This window comes from Aedes albopictus, chromosome 3 (genome assembly GCF_035046485.1).
Source record: "Aedes albopictus strain Foshan chromosome 3, AalbF5, whole genome shotgun sequence".
Classification (NCBI taxonomy): Eukaryota; Metazoa; Arthropoda; class Insecta; order Diptera; family Culicidae; genus Aedes; species Aedes albopictus.
Window position 1 is genome coordinate 294,122,431 of NC_085138.1, and position 17,769 is coordinate 294,140,199.

The 17,769-nt window shown below is 38.1% G+C and overlaps 1 protein-coding gene across 1 annotated transcript in view; it reads right to left on the reverse strand.

Moving 5' to 3' along the window:
* Window positions 1–1,040: 1,040 nt before the first annotated feature.
* LOC109412924 (uncharacterized) overlaps window positions 1,041–17,769 on the reverse strand; it is an 80,489-nt gene continuing 63,760 nt past the window's right edge. The window contains exons 5-7 of the mRNA XM_029857130.2: window positions 2,484–2,668; window positions 1,952–2,026; window positions 1,041–1,612 (exon numbers count right to left, since the gene is read on the reverse strand). Coding sequence (XP_029712990.1) covers window positions 1,527–1,612; window positions 1,952–2,026; window positions 2,484–2,668 — 346 coding nt within the window. The 3' untranslated portion in view covers window positions 1,041–1,526. The remainder of the gene's footprint in view (window positions 1,613–1,951; window positions 2,027–2,483; window positions 2,669–17,769) is intronic.

The following is a 17,769-nucleotide window of genomic DNA, read 5'->3' on the forward strand; positions in this document are numbered from 1 at the left end:
CAGTAACGTTTTCACTTTTGAAACAATTTGTGAAAGTTTTATGATGATCACAGAAGTTTTCAAATCATGACGATTTTTTAAACTTTCACAAGGTTCCACATAGAAGTCGAATTTGAAAACTTCAGAGTCCATTTTCTCAATGCCTACTTTTTACATATGGGACTGACTTGCGATTCACGGCAGTATAATATTCTTTACATTTTAGCCCCTTTAACGTATTTTTCCTGAAAACTACAATTCAATAGCTTTCAAACAAAAAAAAAGTAGTTTAAAATCGGTCAAATGGTTCAAAAGTTAAGAATTTTTTGAAAATTTTGAGTTTTGAAAAATCTTGATTTTTTGGACCACCCTATATGAAAATTGGTCACCCAGACCGTTCGCAATGCTGTTTTATTTTGTATGGCGAGTTTTAAATTTTTTTAAACTCGTCATACAAAATAAAACTGCATTGCGAACGGCCTAATGACGAAATAAAAAATACGGATCTAATTATTTCCGAAGAACTACAAGCCCACCAAGTTTCACGACAATCGGAGATGCACTATATCGTTTTTCTATGGAATTGCTGTATATATATATAGAACTCTATATGTAGGGATTCACGCCACTTGGGCGGTGGCTTCTATATTCGTCTGTTTTCCACTATAACTCAGTCATATTTAAACCAATTGACACAACTTTTGGAATGTGGTGAGATAGGTATAGTATCTACCCGTGTACAACATTTCAAGTGAATTGGTTCAAAATTGACTGAGTTATAGTGGAAAACAGACGAATATAGAAGCCACCGCCCAAGTGGCGCGATACCCTATAAAGTAATATCCCGGGCAGACGAGAATATCTAAATCAAATCTCTAATCGAAAATTGTTTGCTTATTTTTTTAAATATTCTACATAAGAACAAATTAAGCTCTTCTTTACGAAATGGAATACATCACCCATAGATATGGGTCAATGTTAGTGAAATGCCATGTGCCCCTTTATGAGCTGGGGAAACCTCATGCTCTTGTTGCCATGATATTCACAACAGTAAGTCATAGTTGAGTGGTAAGTAGCATCGCCGCCTGTGAATCCTAAGGTCGTAGGTTCGATGCTGGATATTGGCAATTTTTTTTTTCCAAGAAAATGGTCGACAAATCTTGTCTGCTATTGTTTTGATCTTGTAATATCTTAACAAACTATTATTGAGCACTTCTCCACACTAGATTTTGATATTATTTCTGCTGTTTACCTCTTATCTCAATCAAACCAATTTTAGTTTTTGCTTTTCAGCAATTCAATTATTAATAACTGAATGTGTTATTCGTTAGATTTTCTCACCTACTCGGGTAGTAAAGGCGTAAACCAATTTCCCAGATAAATACGGCTTTGGGACTGGGCTCATGACTGCACAGCTTGTATTACGTGATACCCTACCATTACCGTACCAATGTCGTTCAAAGGCTACATACTAACTCATTAATGGCTATCGGATAAGTAACTCACATACACGGTTCTTCATTTTCTATTCGTAAGAAAATTTAATTCTAAATGTGAATGCGTACTCTAAAATATCGTCGATAGATCGAAAATAACACTATCGTTGTCATCAAAAAGGACACGCTCGAACGACCTACAAGTACAAAGGGAATTTATAAATGAAAACAGAACAGGGATGACGATTGCTCTGTGAACAGAACTTGAAAAGCTCGACTTTCACCATAAACGTGTTATATGAACGTACATACAGCAACACAAACTTTGTTTGCCCGTTATTCGATTGAAACGGATCGAAACTCATCGATGCTCGGCATCAATCACATTAAAATCGCTCAATCAAATAATTCAAGCACCCTTGTATCGTATACGTACGTATACATTGTGTTATACAACACCGAAGACCACCACCAAGCGTGTACCCACGACATTTGGATGCCTATTCGGAAACTGCTATTCACTATTAGGTACATACCGGAGCAATCGCTAATCTCGAATCGTCCTTGCTCGTCCATTCGCAGCCGGCTCCATCTCGTCAGCTGAGTAGTATCTGCCGAGTCGACCACGTGGATGCATGAAAATACGAAAGAAAAGCTCCATCAATTATTGATCTGGCCGACCGCGGCTGCTGTGCGTTGCTGCATGGTGGTTCAGGGTATTAGAATAAGGGTTTTTATAATCATTATATATTATTATTATAATGATCAAAGTTAGAATTTAAAATAATAATTATTTCCAACTAAGTATTTGTTTATGTTAAAAGAAGTGCTGTAAAAAAAACTTGAGCGAACAAAACATCTAAAATAAACTATTGAAATTAGTTGCCAGAAAGTCGATGAAAAAAATGTAAAACATGACAGTGTGCAACGCTAATGAGTACTGATCCCGCGGGCAATATGTTGATTATGCCACGAAAATTTGAGAACAGCGTTAGACTGTTTGGCAAGGAATCAACACAAACAACATAGGCTACAAAGCACCCATCCGCATGATGCGCATAAGCTTACCGTAATAGATTGTTTCGCGCTTTCGCACATAGCTGGATCCGGAAACCGTTAGAACGCACCCTATCGAGGTGGGCGATATGAGCAGATGTTTGTCGATCAAACCGTAAATGGTTTTGTTGTACATGCGGTGCCGATCCGAAACGACCACGGTACGTGAGCTAACCAGGAGCAAATCGCCGCTCACCCTGCGGTTGTGGGATTAAGAATGAAAAGGGATTTTTAGTGTTGGTGTACATAGCCACATTAGGCGGTTATTCTCAATAATAATGGAAAATTAAACAACGTATAGTGGATGTGCAAACGCTTGCTAATTTAATCCTAATTAGCAAAAAAAAAAGTGTCGTATAAATATGCTAAAAATTGAAAAAAAACGGAAAATTTGATTAAAAAGCGCAGGGTATGATTCAGTAAAATTTTATTTTGGCAGATAATGTCAGAACATGGTTTTCCGTCGAAACTAATTAGGTTGATACGTGCAATGCTAGATGAATTAAAATCCAGAGTGTGGCTTTCTATGGATTTAAGCAAGGTGATGTACTTGAATGAATCGTCGATGTCATCAAAAACCGACAGCGACAGAAATTCAAGAGCGAAAGTGGAGGTTTAGGGTAGGGCGGGGCAAGATGAGCACCCTAAGGATCACGTTGAGTTTATTGAAAGTTAACACATTTTTTCAAAGTACCTCTCAGTAGTTCTTTTGTTAATCATGTTTTCTACCACCCATAAACATGGCAGGGTTCAAAATTCACAATAAGGATGATTTATTTGACTAAACAAAAAAGATATTTTATGGTCATTTCAAACATGCTGCGGGGCAAGACGAGCACCCCTACGGGGCAAGAAGAGCACTTCATTAAAATCAAAATATTTTAACTATAAATTGACCATACAGTGATTGAAATAGTAAATCTTGTTTATTGCTATAGTATCACGTTCTGAAATGATCAGTTTTTTTTAGATTATTAAAAAAATGGCGGTTTTATAATACTTTATACAAAATGACCCGAAAAGCAATGAACGATTATTAAGTGGCTTATACTTAGAAATTAACGCAACCAAATAGTTGCAGAGAATACGGAAACCTATGTTCGGCACTATTGAGTGGATTACAATAATTTCAAAATATTTTCTATATTCCCATCAGGGATGCTCATCTTGCCCCACTATAGGGAAATAACTAAATTGAATAAATAAAAAGAAAATCGCGTTAAGTACTGTTCCTTTTAATTCCACTAAGAATTTGCATCCTTTGACAGATACGTATTTCGACCTCAACTGTAAGGTCGTCTTCAGTGTCTTGTACTTGAGTCGAGTCAAGTACAAGACACTGAAGACGACCTTACAGTTGAGGTCGAAATACGTATCTGTCAAAGGATGCAAATTCTTAGTGGAATTAAAAGGAACAGTACTTTCTTTTTATTTACAGATGGCCGGGGTTCTGCAAAACCGAACTAAGCGCCAAAAACTTTATTCCGAGATAATTAAGCTTAAAGTTCAACCACTCACAAATAAACAACAGCTAAGATTATTTAAAACTTTTCCACACACATGTAACTTACAAGCCTTTATTAATCATCAGAAACGAAGAATACATGTAAATTATTTGAAATCAATGATATAATTACATTTAATTTTTCAGTACTTCGCACTCAGTTCACTCTGGCTGAACAAAAACATTGGAATATGGTTTATAGTTCAGTGTGGCTGACTGTGTTTCTTTGTTCCATAGAAAACCATTCGGGTTGTGAAAAAAAACTCAATTTTTCATCGTCTATTAAGTTGAAATCGATATCACTCACAATTCTTTACATGGATCAGAGAGGACGCGTATATTATGGTAAGTAACATGGAGGTTTCGAAATAGTTTGAAATATGAACGGCGGAAGCCCTCCCAGCTCAGCCCTTCCCACCTATGTTTTTTTATAGGCGGTGCATGTGCAGGCACAGAGCAAAAGTGATTATGTATAATGATGTCCTTGCTTGTCCTGAGGTCCTGAGATGTGAAAATGGAGCAATTTGTGTACTTCAAATTTATACTGGTCGAAGAAAACCATGAAAATGATCTGCCAAAGTGAACTAAGACAAAAAAATTTCGAAAATATTAAAGAGATTCGAACTTGGGTCCTTTAAGTGATAACCAAGCACGTTACCTCTAGGCCATTTTACTTAGCTGAAGGTCAGTCGTTAAGTCTGAATCAAGTTCTAAACATTCTTCTCTAACATGGTTTTCGTGAAAACGCCATTTTTCGATCAGCCAAAGCGAACCAAGTGTTTGATTTTTTTCAAGCTTTACAATTCTTATTAGCCTTGTTGTTCAATGACGGCTTCTGTGTTAAATTATCAGTATGAGGTGTGTCGACATAACGCAGGTATTTAAAACCAGTTTATTTTGGTATTGTTGAGAATAAATAGATTCTAAAATGCAGTAGATTTGGTTCGGTCTGGCTGAATGTGATTTGGAAAAATGGCGATCAGCACCATCGAAACATAACTGTATCAATTCTCCCACAGATTGTTACTATGAGTCGGTTGGAAGTTAGAAATTTGACGGCGATGAGCATAACTTGAAATGTTCTTCATCTGGACCAACACTAAAACATTTCCCTGATTTTATGGAATGGTTTACAGTTCATCCTGGCTGGATGCAATTTTTTTTTTTGTGTTCTGCCAAACAGAAATTTTGAATTTACTCCACGAAGAGCTGTCAGAATTACTGCATTTTTACATGGAAGGAGGATCATCAATTTCTTCATCCAATGGTAAAGAAAACTCAATTTTTCAAAAAATGGTCTTTGGTTCGGTTTAGCAGAACCCCGACCAGATATTCCCCTAACAAGCCCAGGTTAATCATCATTAAATTGAATAAGTTTTAACGTTTGCTTCAAGAAAATATTTCCTAATGCAAGTTAAAATGCTTTGCAGCAAGCTAGTAATGTTCGCTGATAATCAAAATTATGGTAAAAATTTGATTCTAACAAAAAAACCTTATTTTATTCTGATGATTTCTTATAAGAAAATGCTAAAAATCTATGCTATTGACTAATTCTTTATTCTTTATTGGTTCTAGCATCAACAGGCTGATAGGTGCCCCAATGATGTTTAAATCTATCTTAATTACTACAGTTATTAACAAAAATACATTTTAACAACTAATAGACAACCAATATAAAGACAAGCGCGACACATTACATTACTTTTTGCAAGAGACAATGGCAAGTTAAATGACTTCCAACAATATTTACATATTAACCTTTCAAATTACAAATTTACTTTACAAACTTTACACCTATTCAAGATCCGTTTGATCAACACTACATGCCGGTCTCCAAACATAGTTTAAATGGTTTCTAAATTCCCTGCATCGTATTCCAGGCGGCCAAGTTGTCGATTTTAACGCGATATCACTGTATTTCCTATCCAAATCCACTTTGAAGGAAATATACTGCATTGTTGCAGGGTCTTTCCATGGAGGAACAAGTCGTTTGATCGTCACTTTCTTCGATATATTCAGTCTTTTACAAACCAATTTTTCAATTTCATCGTCTTTGACGTCAGACGCAATATTCGAAACAAACAAACTAAATTCTTTGCAACCACAAGGCGATTCATCAAAAGAGTTACGCGATATCAACGTAGATGATATAATCTCTTTTACATCACGGATTCCAGATTCAGCACTCACAACGTCGTTAACACTGCGGGAAATATCATTTTGTAGCGTATCTAATTTAGCTAGAGTATCGTTGATTTTAGATATTTCTTGTTTCAGCTGATCAATTTCATCCCGTTGGTTTTGAATTGGTTCCATATGCTTTACAACCTTACGAAATCTGACATTCTGTATTAATTGACGACAATTAACGCACATCCACAAAATACTATCGTCAAGGCATGCGTCAGCTTTATCGTATGAAAGGCCAACACATCCAGCGTGAAAGCATTTCTCATCATCACAAAATCCTTGACACTGAATGGTTAAAACGTTGAGAGCAATTGGATTACTGCATTCATCACAAACGGTAGGCATGTTTGTACCGGTTTAGGGAACCCTTGCTTTCCGCAGCAACTGCACGAACTGAGGAGTAGATGGCGATAGTAGCCACGGCAAAACAATCGATTCTGCTTTGATGATTGCGGTCAGTACACACAAGCGACGACACAATACATCGGGTGATTAATTGTTTATCCAACGGCGAGAAATGAAGAAAATCTACGGTTCAGGAACTGATGTTGTATGACTTACTACAGCAATGTTTGATTTATGACGAGTGAAAACAGAATAATCTTCGTGATACAATATTTTCGAACTATTTCTTCTTAAAATCGGATAAGTTTTCGGCAGCAATAGAAGAGGCGTACAAGCTCAAACACGGTCACACTCAGATGATTTGATGACATTTTTCAATTCGTTCATTATGAGATACCTTTTATCAGGTTTACAAACAGGATGAACTTTATTCTAACGGATTATGAAGTTGTTTGGACAAAATTCATCATAAAAGTAGTAAAACAGATGGGTGCTCATCTTGCCCCGGGTGGCCATCTTGCCCCGTCCTGCCCTATCGACCCCTACAAAGACCTCAACAAAGAAATAAAGGGAGCCGGCAGAAATTTTACCTATCCACAGGTTAAGGCGATGAAAATCTTTCAATTCGGCCCTCTGCACCACCATGGGTGTTCTGGGACTGGAAGTAAGTAAGTAGTCCTAAATAGCACTTGCTGAGCGATTTGTTTTAACGCTTTAATCAAACCCTATCGTAGTTTATTAGTTTAAATCGTAGTTTATTCCGCATGTTTACAATGAGTAACTCTCGCTAATACCACCTCATTATTTACACCTTGTTTCCTCAATTCCTTACTTTTTAATGCATTTGGTTAGGTTAAGAAGCCGGAATTTTTCTGTGGTTTTGGTGCTAAATAAAAAGGGCAGGATTCATATTGCAAAACATTTTTTTCTGGATGTCCTAGGTCATCCAAACTGTTTTTGAGTTTAGATCCTAAAGTCTACGGATGTAACAGTAACTTCTTTCATTATACAAAGCTACAATTTGTATTCTATCATGTCCGGTAAGTCCTGTAAAAGTTCAATAGACAGTATCAGATCAGCCGGGATACCCTAGGTCATCCAAATTGTTCTTGAGTTTAGACCCTAAAGCTTACATAAGTAACATTAACTTTTGACGTAGGACTACGTCTCTGTTTTCTATACCCGGTGTCATTTCAAAATTTATGAAACCAAGAGCGTTACGTTTGAGTGAAAGATTTTAAACGCTTACAGTACCTTTCCCCCTGAACGAAATGATAAACAAATCCCGTTATCCGAGAGATGAAACTCCCGCGTTCAATTTGTAATATTCGGTGAACCTAAAAATCATTGATAAATAGTTGAAAAGTTGTTTTAAAGTTAGACATTGAAATCGCTGAAATCTATAAATATGGGTAGCGGACAAATGTTCTCGTTCAGTATACCAACGCTCTCTGATTGGTGCGCATCGTGGGGGCAACTACCTACGATGCAGGAAGGAATGCGATCATGCGAGAGCTGTTCGTCAGTTCCATTTCGACCACCGTCGAGGTGACACCTCGAGCTGGGCAGCGGCACATCGACTCAGCGACGACACTCGGCTATCGTACTGATAGCACCGGGAATCTCATTCACGGCAGCAAGCGGCGGGCCAGTTTTCGATGGCGTCTAGCGTTGAGCGCGGAGAAAACCAACACGAATTGCGTGGCATTGTAAATTCATCAAAATCGTCCATTATTCAAACGGTTCTTTTCAGGACCATCGAAAAAGATTTCTCAAGAGTTAATTGGATGAATTTCCACCCTCGATCGAGAAAGGTGAACCTAGTGCAAAGCAAGGACAGAGCGGCGTTTCTCGGCAAAAGCAAAGCCGGTCATTAATCGCATGCACGGCAGCAAGCGGCGGGCCAGTTTTCGGTGGCGTTCAGCATTTAGTGCGGAGAAAACAAACACGCATAGTGGCATAGTGAATTCATTTAATTTTCTTCCTAAAATTATTCATTATCCAAACGGTCCTTTTAAGGACCATCGAAAATGATTTTTCAAGAGCTGTGAATCGGATAATTCCATTCCAACGAACGGGAAAAATGTAGTACAACCGAAAAGTGAATGATTTTGAATTCTTGGTGACTCAGCCAGCAACAATTATGACGTCTAATTGTTCCACCCGGACTTTGGCAACGCATTATCATATCCGGGCCATTTTGCGTGAAAAATGTTTCAATTCTAACATTTTCCAAATTAAAATGATCTAAATCATCTAATATTTTGGTTACATTATCCGTTCAATGGAAATTTTCTCATTTCTCGGTTGATTAATCGTTTGATGCGTCTGGAGCATGAGGGGCGGGTCATGCAAACGAAATTAACTGAAAAGCCAGCCGAATGGGAGGAGCTTCATATGCTAATCTAGGGGTATAAAAGCTGTGTCCTCTGTTTTCTGTCTTCATTTACGTTGGATCGGCCAAGGAGGTAGGATGTCATCTCCAGCAAGGCAGCAGCACAACAACCCAGCGACTACTCTCGGCTATCGTGCTGATGATAGCACTTGGAATCGCATCCATGGCAGCGGCGGTGGGCCAATTTTCGACGGCGTCCAGCATTCTCCGCACTCCGCAGCGAAAACCAACACGCATTGCATGGCATGGTGTATGCATCAAAATCGTCCATTATTCAAACCGGTCCTTTTCAGGACCATCGAAAATGATTCCTCAAGAGTTAATTGGATAATTTCCAACATCGATCGAGATGTAGTGCAACCAAAAAGGAAAAGACAGAGCATCGTTGCCAGCAATAGTGAAACTGGTCATTATTGTAATCCACGGCGGTCCAGTTTTCGGTGGCGTTTATCATTCAGCACGGAGAAAACCAACACGCATTGCGTGACGGTGAATTCATGCCATTTCGTTCCTAAAATCGTCAATTAATCAAACGGTCTTGTTCAGGACCACCGTTAATTATTCCTTAAGAGTTTGTGAATCAGCTAATTTTATTCCATCGAACGAGAAAAGTGTGGTGCAACTGAGAAGTGAAAGATTGAATACTTGGTGGCCCAGCAATAATGATGAAGCCGGTCACTAATGGCCTAATGGTTCCACCCGGAATTTAACAACGCATTATTCTATCCGAACTATTTTGCGTGAAACATTGTTTAATTAAAATTAAGTTTAAACATTTTTCGAAAATGTTCGAAGGTGAATATATGACGAAGCCACACCTAGAATTTTCTAGAGCACAAATCTGAAGAACCGAATGTCGGTTTGCGCTTAAAAGTTGATCGTTTGGTTACCCGCTGGTGGTGAATCGAAATTATCCAATCCGTTCAATGAAAATTTGCTCATTTCTCGGTTGGTTAGTTGCTTGATGCGTCTGGAGCATTCGGGGCGGATCATGCAAACGAAATAAACTGGAAAGCCAGCCAAATGGGAGGAGCCTAATCTACTAATCAAGGGGAATAAAAGAAGTGACCTCTGTTTTCTTCCGTCATTTTCGTTGAATCAGTCAAAGGGAATGGATGTCACCTCCGCAGCTGCGCACCAATCCTGCGATGACTCTCGGCTATTTAGCTGATAGAACCAGGAATCTCATCCACGGCAATAAGCGATGGCAGTTTTCGATGGCTTCCAGCATTCAGTGCGGATAATTTTCAATTGTCTTGCCGAAATCTCCTGTTATTTAAAAGGTCCTTTTCAGGACCAGTGAAAATTATTCCTCCAGAGTTATGAATCGGATAATTAAAAGCGACAGACTGAAAACTTAGCAACAGTATAGCCAGCCTCTAATTGTTGTTCGCGTAACTATACAACGTATTGTTGAATCTAGAATATTTCATGAAACTGCAATCAATATTATCTAAAATTTCGTTAACAGCAATTGAGTTGTGTCAAATACACATGGCTACGGTGGCTCCATCTGTTCGTTTCATAGCGGCAATTTTAGTTATTTTAATGATTGTTGCGATCGCAATATGATGTTTGGGAAGCTATGGCTTTACGCTTTTCAATATTATAATCATTCTTTCCTTTCGACGAAAATTCTTTCAAACAACGGTTGAACATTTATCTTCAAAATAAAATAATACTCAACCCTCAAGTGATGGCCAACCGCGCGAGTTACGGAAGGTTTAACTAATTAACATCTTATGAATGCGTTCAGTGAAATGGATCACATAGGTAACAACTTTAATCAACACATCACTCCGCCGATTTGAATTTTGCTAGCATACATTGTGTAGGCCTTTTATGTGATAAATCCGTTATGCATTTATTTAAGAAGGTCGGACAACAAAAATCGGCGAAAAATCAGCTGATTTAAAACTTCGAATTAAAGGGCCCATTTTAATATATAAAAGTCGGAACCTCATTCCAGCCTTTGTCCTACGTCAACATTGCGGTTATGTCTCAGACATTACCCACCCCTAGTTTTTTCATTACACAATGCTACAATGTGTATGCTATCTTGTCCAGTAAGTCTTTTGAAAGTTCAAACGACAGTATCAGGTCAGTCGGGATATCCTAGTTCATCCAAACTGTTCATAAGTTTAGATTCTAAATTCTACGGATGTAACAGTAACTTTTTTCATTATACAAAGGTACGATTAGTATTATATGATGACCAGTAAGTCTTCTAAAAGTTCAAACGACAGCATCAGATCAGTCGAAATATCCTAGGTCAAGAAAAAGAACCGAATAGGACAATAAATCAAAATTTATTATAGAGACTTTCAGCTCTTGGCTGGTTCGTCTCTTGAACGAACTAAAAGAAATCCCTGAATGAATGTTTGCTCAAATTCATAGATAACACAGCGTAACAAAAATTAACTTTTGGTCTGTCCCAAGAGCAAACTTATGTGCCTCTGACAGATTTTTGGCCGCTGAATCCGAATCCGGGCTCAGATTTGCTCCAGCACGTCACAATTTTGAGCCATACCTCAATTTATAGGGCAAAGTATGCGAAGAAATTGACATTTGTAAGGTGCTACGTGCTACGGTCACCCTTACCGTATTCGGTCGGCCGAGGTCCGACCCGTCGAGAGTCCTACTGCACACCAATTGCCATACCATGTTCACCAATTTGCTGTAAATATTTATACCAAAGTAACACATGTGTTGTGCGTGAGTTTATGTAACTCCTATATGACCAAATTTAGTTAGGGAATGTTCATAAACCACGTAGACCAAAATTTGGCCATCTCAGTCCCCCCTCCCCCCTCGTAGACTTTTGTCCATACAAAAATTTGAAAATTTGTATGGAGCGTAGACTTTGGCCAGAACCCCCCCCCTCCCCCCAAAAAGTCTACGTGGTTTATGAACGGCCCCTTATGTAAGAGTCTCATAAACTTGTGTAAGACTTGTTTGTTACTAGGATAGCACTCTCAATCCGATCTTACACTTTATGGAGATTTTAAAATGCCACAGAAGCATAAAATTGCCGCTATATCTTTGAAGACTTTGTACAGTTTTTTTGTTTATTTCTTGAATGTGTGAGAGAATATCTCAAACCTATCATGTAGTGTTGCATGGAGCCAGACTGGCTAAATATATTAGAAACATGGAAACTCATCACAAATTATTTTGACTAAGAGTTTACTGAAGCTGCATACTTGGGCACCTTAGCCTTACTAGAACAATGAAAAGAGCACTGTAAAATAGAAAAACTCATTTGTTCGAGTGCTACGTAACGTAAATTTATCAAAACCTATGAAGGTGATAAAATGTGTTGACTTAAAAAGACAGTACAAATTTGCAAAAAAAAAGTAGTTAACGGAAATACGTGTTGGTGGGTCGCCAAATTTTATAAAAATCCAAAGTGGGTCGCAAGCTGAAAAAGATTGAGAACCCCTGGATTATGATATAACTTCGCGATATTTGGAATCGTACACACTGCCCTGCAATATATTACATGGAGTGTTCAGCCGTAATAATATCTTTTTTTTGCTGTTTTTAATTACACAACATTACCAACCATTATGATTGTATCTATTTCATTTATTTAGCGTTGATTACAATTATAATAAAACCGAATCAACAATTATTCACCACAACACTCGTTTCATGGCTGTAGTCCTTATCCTCGGTGTCGTTGCCTTCAGATTTGTGCTCGAGATGTGGCTTCGTCATATCTTCACCTTAGCTGGATGAGGGAGGGAAATTTACAGTATCGGACAATAAAAATGCACCAAAGCCGTTTTCCCATACAAACTAGCCAACTTTAGATTGCCATATCTCAGTTGTTTCTCAACCGATTGTTTTTATTATTCTGTGACGAACTACAAAACATTTCAATTTTTAAAAACTATTGAAAAAGTTCGGGTATTGCTATTGATACCAAAGTTACAGATAGGTAGAATTTTGACAATAAAAATGCACCAAGACAAAACAAAATATAGTAAAAAATAGTTAAATCATATCATTATAGTATCTTCGGCAAAAATGTTCCTTGTGTGATGAGGATTAAATTTGCTGAAGAGACCAACATGGTTTGACTTCAACATTTTTTGCTATAACATTTTTTGGCTTGGTGCATTTTTATTGTCAAAATTTAACCTATCTGTAACTTTTGAATCAATAGTTATCATCGAACTTTTTCAATAGTTTTTAAAAATTGAAATGTTTTGTAGTTCGTCACAGAATAATAAAAACAATCGGTTGAAAAACAACTGAGATATGGCAATCTAAAGTTGGCTAGTTTGTATTGGAAAACGGCTTTGGTGCATTTTTATTGTCCGATACTGTAGTAATCCTAATAGTAATAGCTGGGAGCTAATGGGGGAAGTTTAGTAATCCTGAAATATCCCAAAGAAATTTTGAAATGGCTCTGAGTTTAACAGAATTCTTAAGTTAACGGATCTGAGTGGGTTAGACTAGGTAACGTAACTTTTTATAGCACAAATAATGACTACAACGAATGCAGACTTAAAAATGAGTTTCTTTGAAAAATATATGTAAGTATGGTTTATTATGTATCATTATTCAGTGTAGCAAGGTAGCATTGCAAGTTTAGATATGAAGTTGTGTGTCCATGAAAGATTGGATGACCTAAATAATCACAAATCTATCATGTGACCCTTAAGAGTAAAGAGGTTAATGGATCCTATATGGTTGTGTAACGTCACTATATTAAACAAAATCACTTCATGTTACAGTGGTTGTTTTTATCAAGCTCCATAACAGTAAGAAAGGCCTATAATATCTTAAAGATATATAACAACACTTATTGATCCTCAAACTACTTTGGTAAATAAAATGGATTATGTAATACTACTTAACGAAGTGGCAAAAGATATAACCACAAGTGAAGACCTGAAAATATGACCTCCGGAGTAGTGTGATTAATCTGTAATATCTCAACTATCTTGGAATGACCCAATGAAATGCCAGGGGAATTACAGATTGCAGTTGAATGTGAAATGTTAAAGTTTGTGCGAATAACTACTGGTACTGTCAAGAGCTAAAATTCCGCGATTACTTATGGAAGGTTACTCAGGCACACTCAGGTATGGCTGCTATTACGAGTGTAGACCTGAAGTTCTGAACTCCAAGATACCCAAGTAACACATTTGTCACAGAAGAGTTACGGCGGCGCAGGTTTTTGTTGCGCAGAGGTCACTGTGACTTACTCCTAGCAAGTAAGTATTTATTTGTGAAAAGTAAGTCACAGTGACTTCTGCGCAACAAAAAACCTGCGCTGCCGTGACGCGACTCTTCTGTAACAAGTGTGATACTTGGATAGTTTGCCTGATATTCATGTAGTATCTCTCAATGACATTTGAGATTTCAAGAGCTTCACGAATCCCAGCAAATTATGCAATGCTATTATTTATGACGAAAACACAAAGTTGTTCTTGTAGATTTGAAAGACTTTATTATAGAACAGTTTTGACGATCCTGAATGTTTCGAAGGTTTACACAATCAAGACATTGTAGTATTGTTTGGGCTCCATATCATGAAACGCAAGTAAATCGTATAGAGTCTGTTCAGAAACAGTTTTTGCTTTTGGCTCTTCGTAAGCTTGGCTGGACGATACTACATACCTTTGCCCTATTAAGAATAGCGATGTTTGTTAATAAATTTAGTTGGTCTTAAAAAAAAGAAGAGAGTATGCCATGATAGTCTTTATCAACGATGTCATATCACAGAAAGTCGATGGCGCAGTTATGCTAGAAAATCTAATTTTTTATGCTCCTACTCGACAACTTAGAAATAGAAATCTATTTTGAATTAAATATCAAAGGATTCCAAGAGCTTCACAGATCCCAGCAGAATAAACAATGTTATTATTTACGGCGAAAATACATAAAGTTATGCTTGTAGATTAGAAGAACTTCATCATAGAATAGTTTGGATGACCCTGAATATCCCAAATGTTTATAATAGACAAGTAACTTCAGCTTACTCCAATAATCGCGGTTGATTATGCAACGTTACTCAGTATAACAGATATGGCTGTTGTTACGAGTGTAGACCGGATGTTCTGAACTACAATGTAGTTTGGCTGACTTGGAATACTCCTGTAGTGTCTCTAAATGACATTTGAGATTTCAAGAGCTTCACGGATCCCAGCAGATTATGCAATTATGCTATTATTCATGACGAAAACACATAAAGATATTCTTGTAGATTTGAAGGACTTTGGACTTGGCCTGCCTCGCTTCAACTTAGTATTCTTTAAGCATTTCAATAACTGAAGGGCTTCCTTTGCCTGCCATTGCATGAATTTGTATATTGTGAGGCAATTACAATGATATTTACACTATGCCCAGGAAGTCGAGAAAATTTTCAAGACCGGAACGGGAATCGAACCCACTGTCTCCGGACTGACGATCTATAGCCTGGCTGAACTAGCCGAGTGTAAGTTTTACCCAAGAATTAGACTTTACAAATACTGGCGTGAGTAAGAAATGGACAAAATGAAGTAAAGTTTGCGAAAAAGTTCTCTTAATGAAACTTGAACTCACGACTCCTACTCACTGAACAAGCACGTGGTGTAGTGGTAACGAGCCTGAAGACGATAGTCAGTTTTTTTTTGGTCTCTACACTTTTTATATACCTCTCGGTAAAGTATTATTTTACTACTCAAATTCCTTTGATCCTGAGCTAGCACTTGCAAAGCTTATATTATTGTGAGAATGTAAGAACTTTGGCATGAGTCTATAATAGACCAGTGTTCGGTCAAAATTACATTCGTTGTGCGATCAGCCAGTTTGATTTAGATCCAAGTGAGAAGGCATTCATTTCTCACTCTGGTAAGGTAAGGTTCCGAATGCGAGAACGTTGGCATGAGTTTAGAAAGGCATATATGCTATCACACACGATTTGGACGGTTTAAATATTCCCCTTCTCAAACCTACTACCCTGAGTGAGTAAATGGTAGCGGTGGTGTTCGAAAGTAACGCGTTCTGCCTAGTATGTTAGTTGGCACACACGGAATGTAATACCGTATCCCTTCGCAACGGTACCACAAAGCGACTGTAGGTTTCGTCATCTTGATCATCGTCGATTAATTATCGCGATAGCTGTGGACAAGAGGGCTGCTGCAATCAGTAAGTATGTGGTCTAGTTCCACCGCAAGAGGAACACCACACCCCAGACAACCAGTAATTGTATAAGATGTTGCATAAGATGATAAAGTGGAGGCCATAAAAAAAAATTTCAAGTGAAAAATTACTGCAATAGATGGTTCTGGTGTAATTTAGAACACAAATATACAGTTTATAGCCAATCATCGCGTACGTCGGACGTGCTCTCGCTTCGCTTACATCGGCAATCATGTGTGGTGCAAGAAAAAACACCATCGTAGTGGATTTCAGCGTTCTACCGGTTCGCCCGGATTTGAGAAAAGTGCAGAATTTTTTAGAGGATGAAATACACCTCAAGTACTCGGATGTTGAAAGCATACAGTTGCACCACCACCGCAACTGTGTGCTGATCGAGATGAAAACTTACGAAATTGCCTCGCGTTATCAATTGGAGAACAATTGTAAACGTACAGTGCTTTGTGCGGGAAAAGAATTCCGCATCCCCGTGTATGTGGATTGTGACTTCGTGACCGTTCGAATACACGATCTCCCTCGGTCAATGGATAATGCCATTATCAGCAACCATATGCTGAAGTATGGGGAGGTGATTTCCATACGGAATGATACATGGAAGCATTATTTCTCCGGTATTCCAAACGGCGTGCGAGTGCTAAGGATGCGATTGTTGCGTGACGTCCCATCGTTCATCACCATCGATGACGAAAGGACAATGGTTTCGTATTTGAATCAGCCCAGATTATGTCATCAATGCGGTCAACCGGCCCACCCAAATGAAAAGTGTGCGGGTTCCAGTACGTCAACTCGAGCTTCAAACCAGCGCGAATCAACTGAGCCATCCGGCGAGCTGTTCAACTTAACTGATTTTCCTCCTATCAACAACATTGAGGAGTCGTCACCCGTCACAAAGCAACCTACAGCTGAAGACCAAAATCAACAGAACAACGAAGAATGGACCGACGTTGAAGACAATGGGTCGAATGGATCGAGCACATCATCCGATTTTCATGTTGTGACAAAGAAGCGTCGGCGATCCACCAAACAAAAGGACTTGCAAAACGGGAACGAAATCAAAACAGTCTGTTCTGAACAGGGGTCCCACAACACGGACCACGATAATGCATCAGTCGGCACTTCGTCGACCGCAAAGAATGTTTTGTCGAAAAATAAAAATCGAAAGGGAATAACATTTACTATTTATAATCCAAAATAAATATAAAGAATGTTGGCTCTGCAAAGCTGAAACCGGCGAGTGAGCCTAGAAATAAACGATATGGATAAAAAAAAAAGAACACAAATATTTTGGTCTGCAAACAAAACCTACCATAGGGTTTAATCTATGAAACGATTCAGTAATTCCTCCCGATGATTCATCATGGATTTTCTCATGGATTTTCACCAGGTTTGATGTTGTAATTTCTCCCGAAAATCTGATTCATCTCAGGATTTCACCTGAAATTTGTCCCGGTATTCCACTCAGGATTCTTCCTGAAATCCCTTCAAGCATTCTTTTAAGGGAATTCTTCTTGTTTAGGGGTTCTTACTGGTATTTATGAAGGGATTCCTGTCGAGATTATTTCAGGAATTCTTGCAGAATGCCTTCCGAGATTCAACCCTGGAATTTTCCATTGATGTCTCTCGGGATTCATTTAGGAATGTCTTCCGGAACGTTCCCCATTCTTTCAGCGATTTCCTTTAAACACCAAGACTCTTGCATTTATTTATCT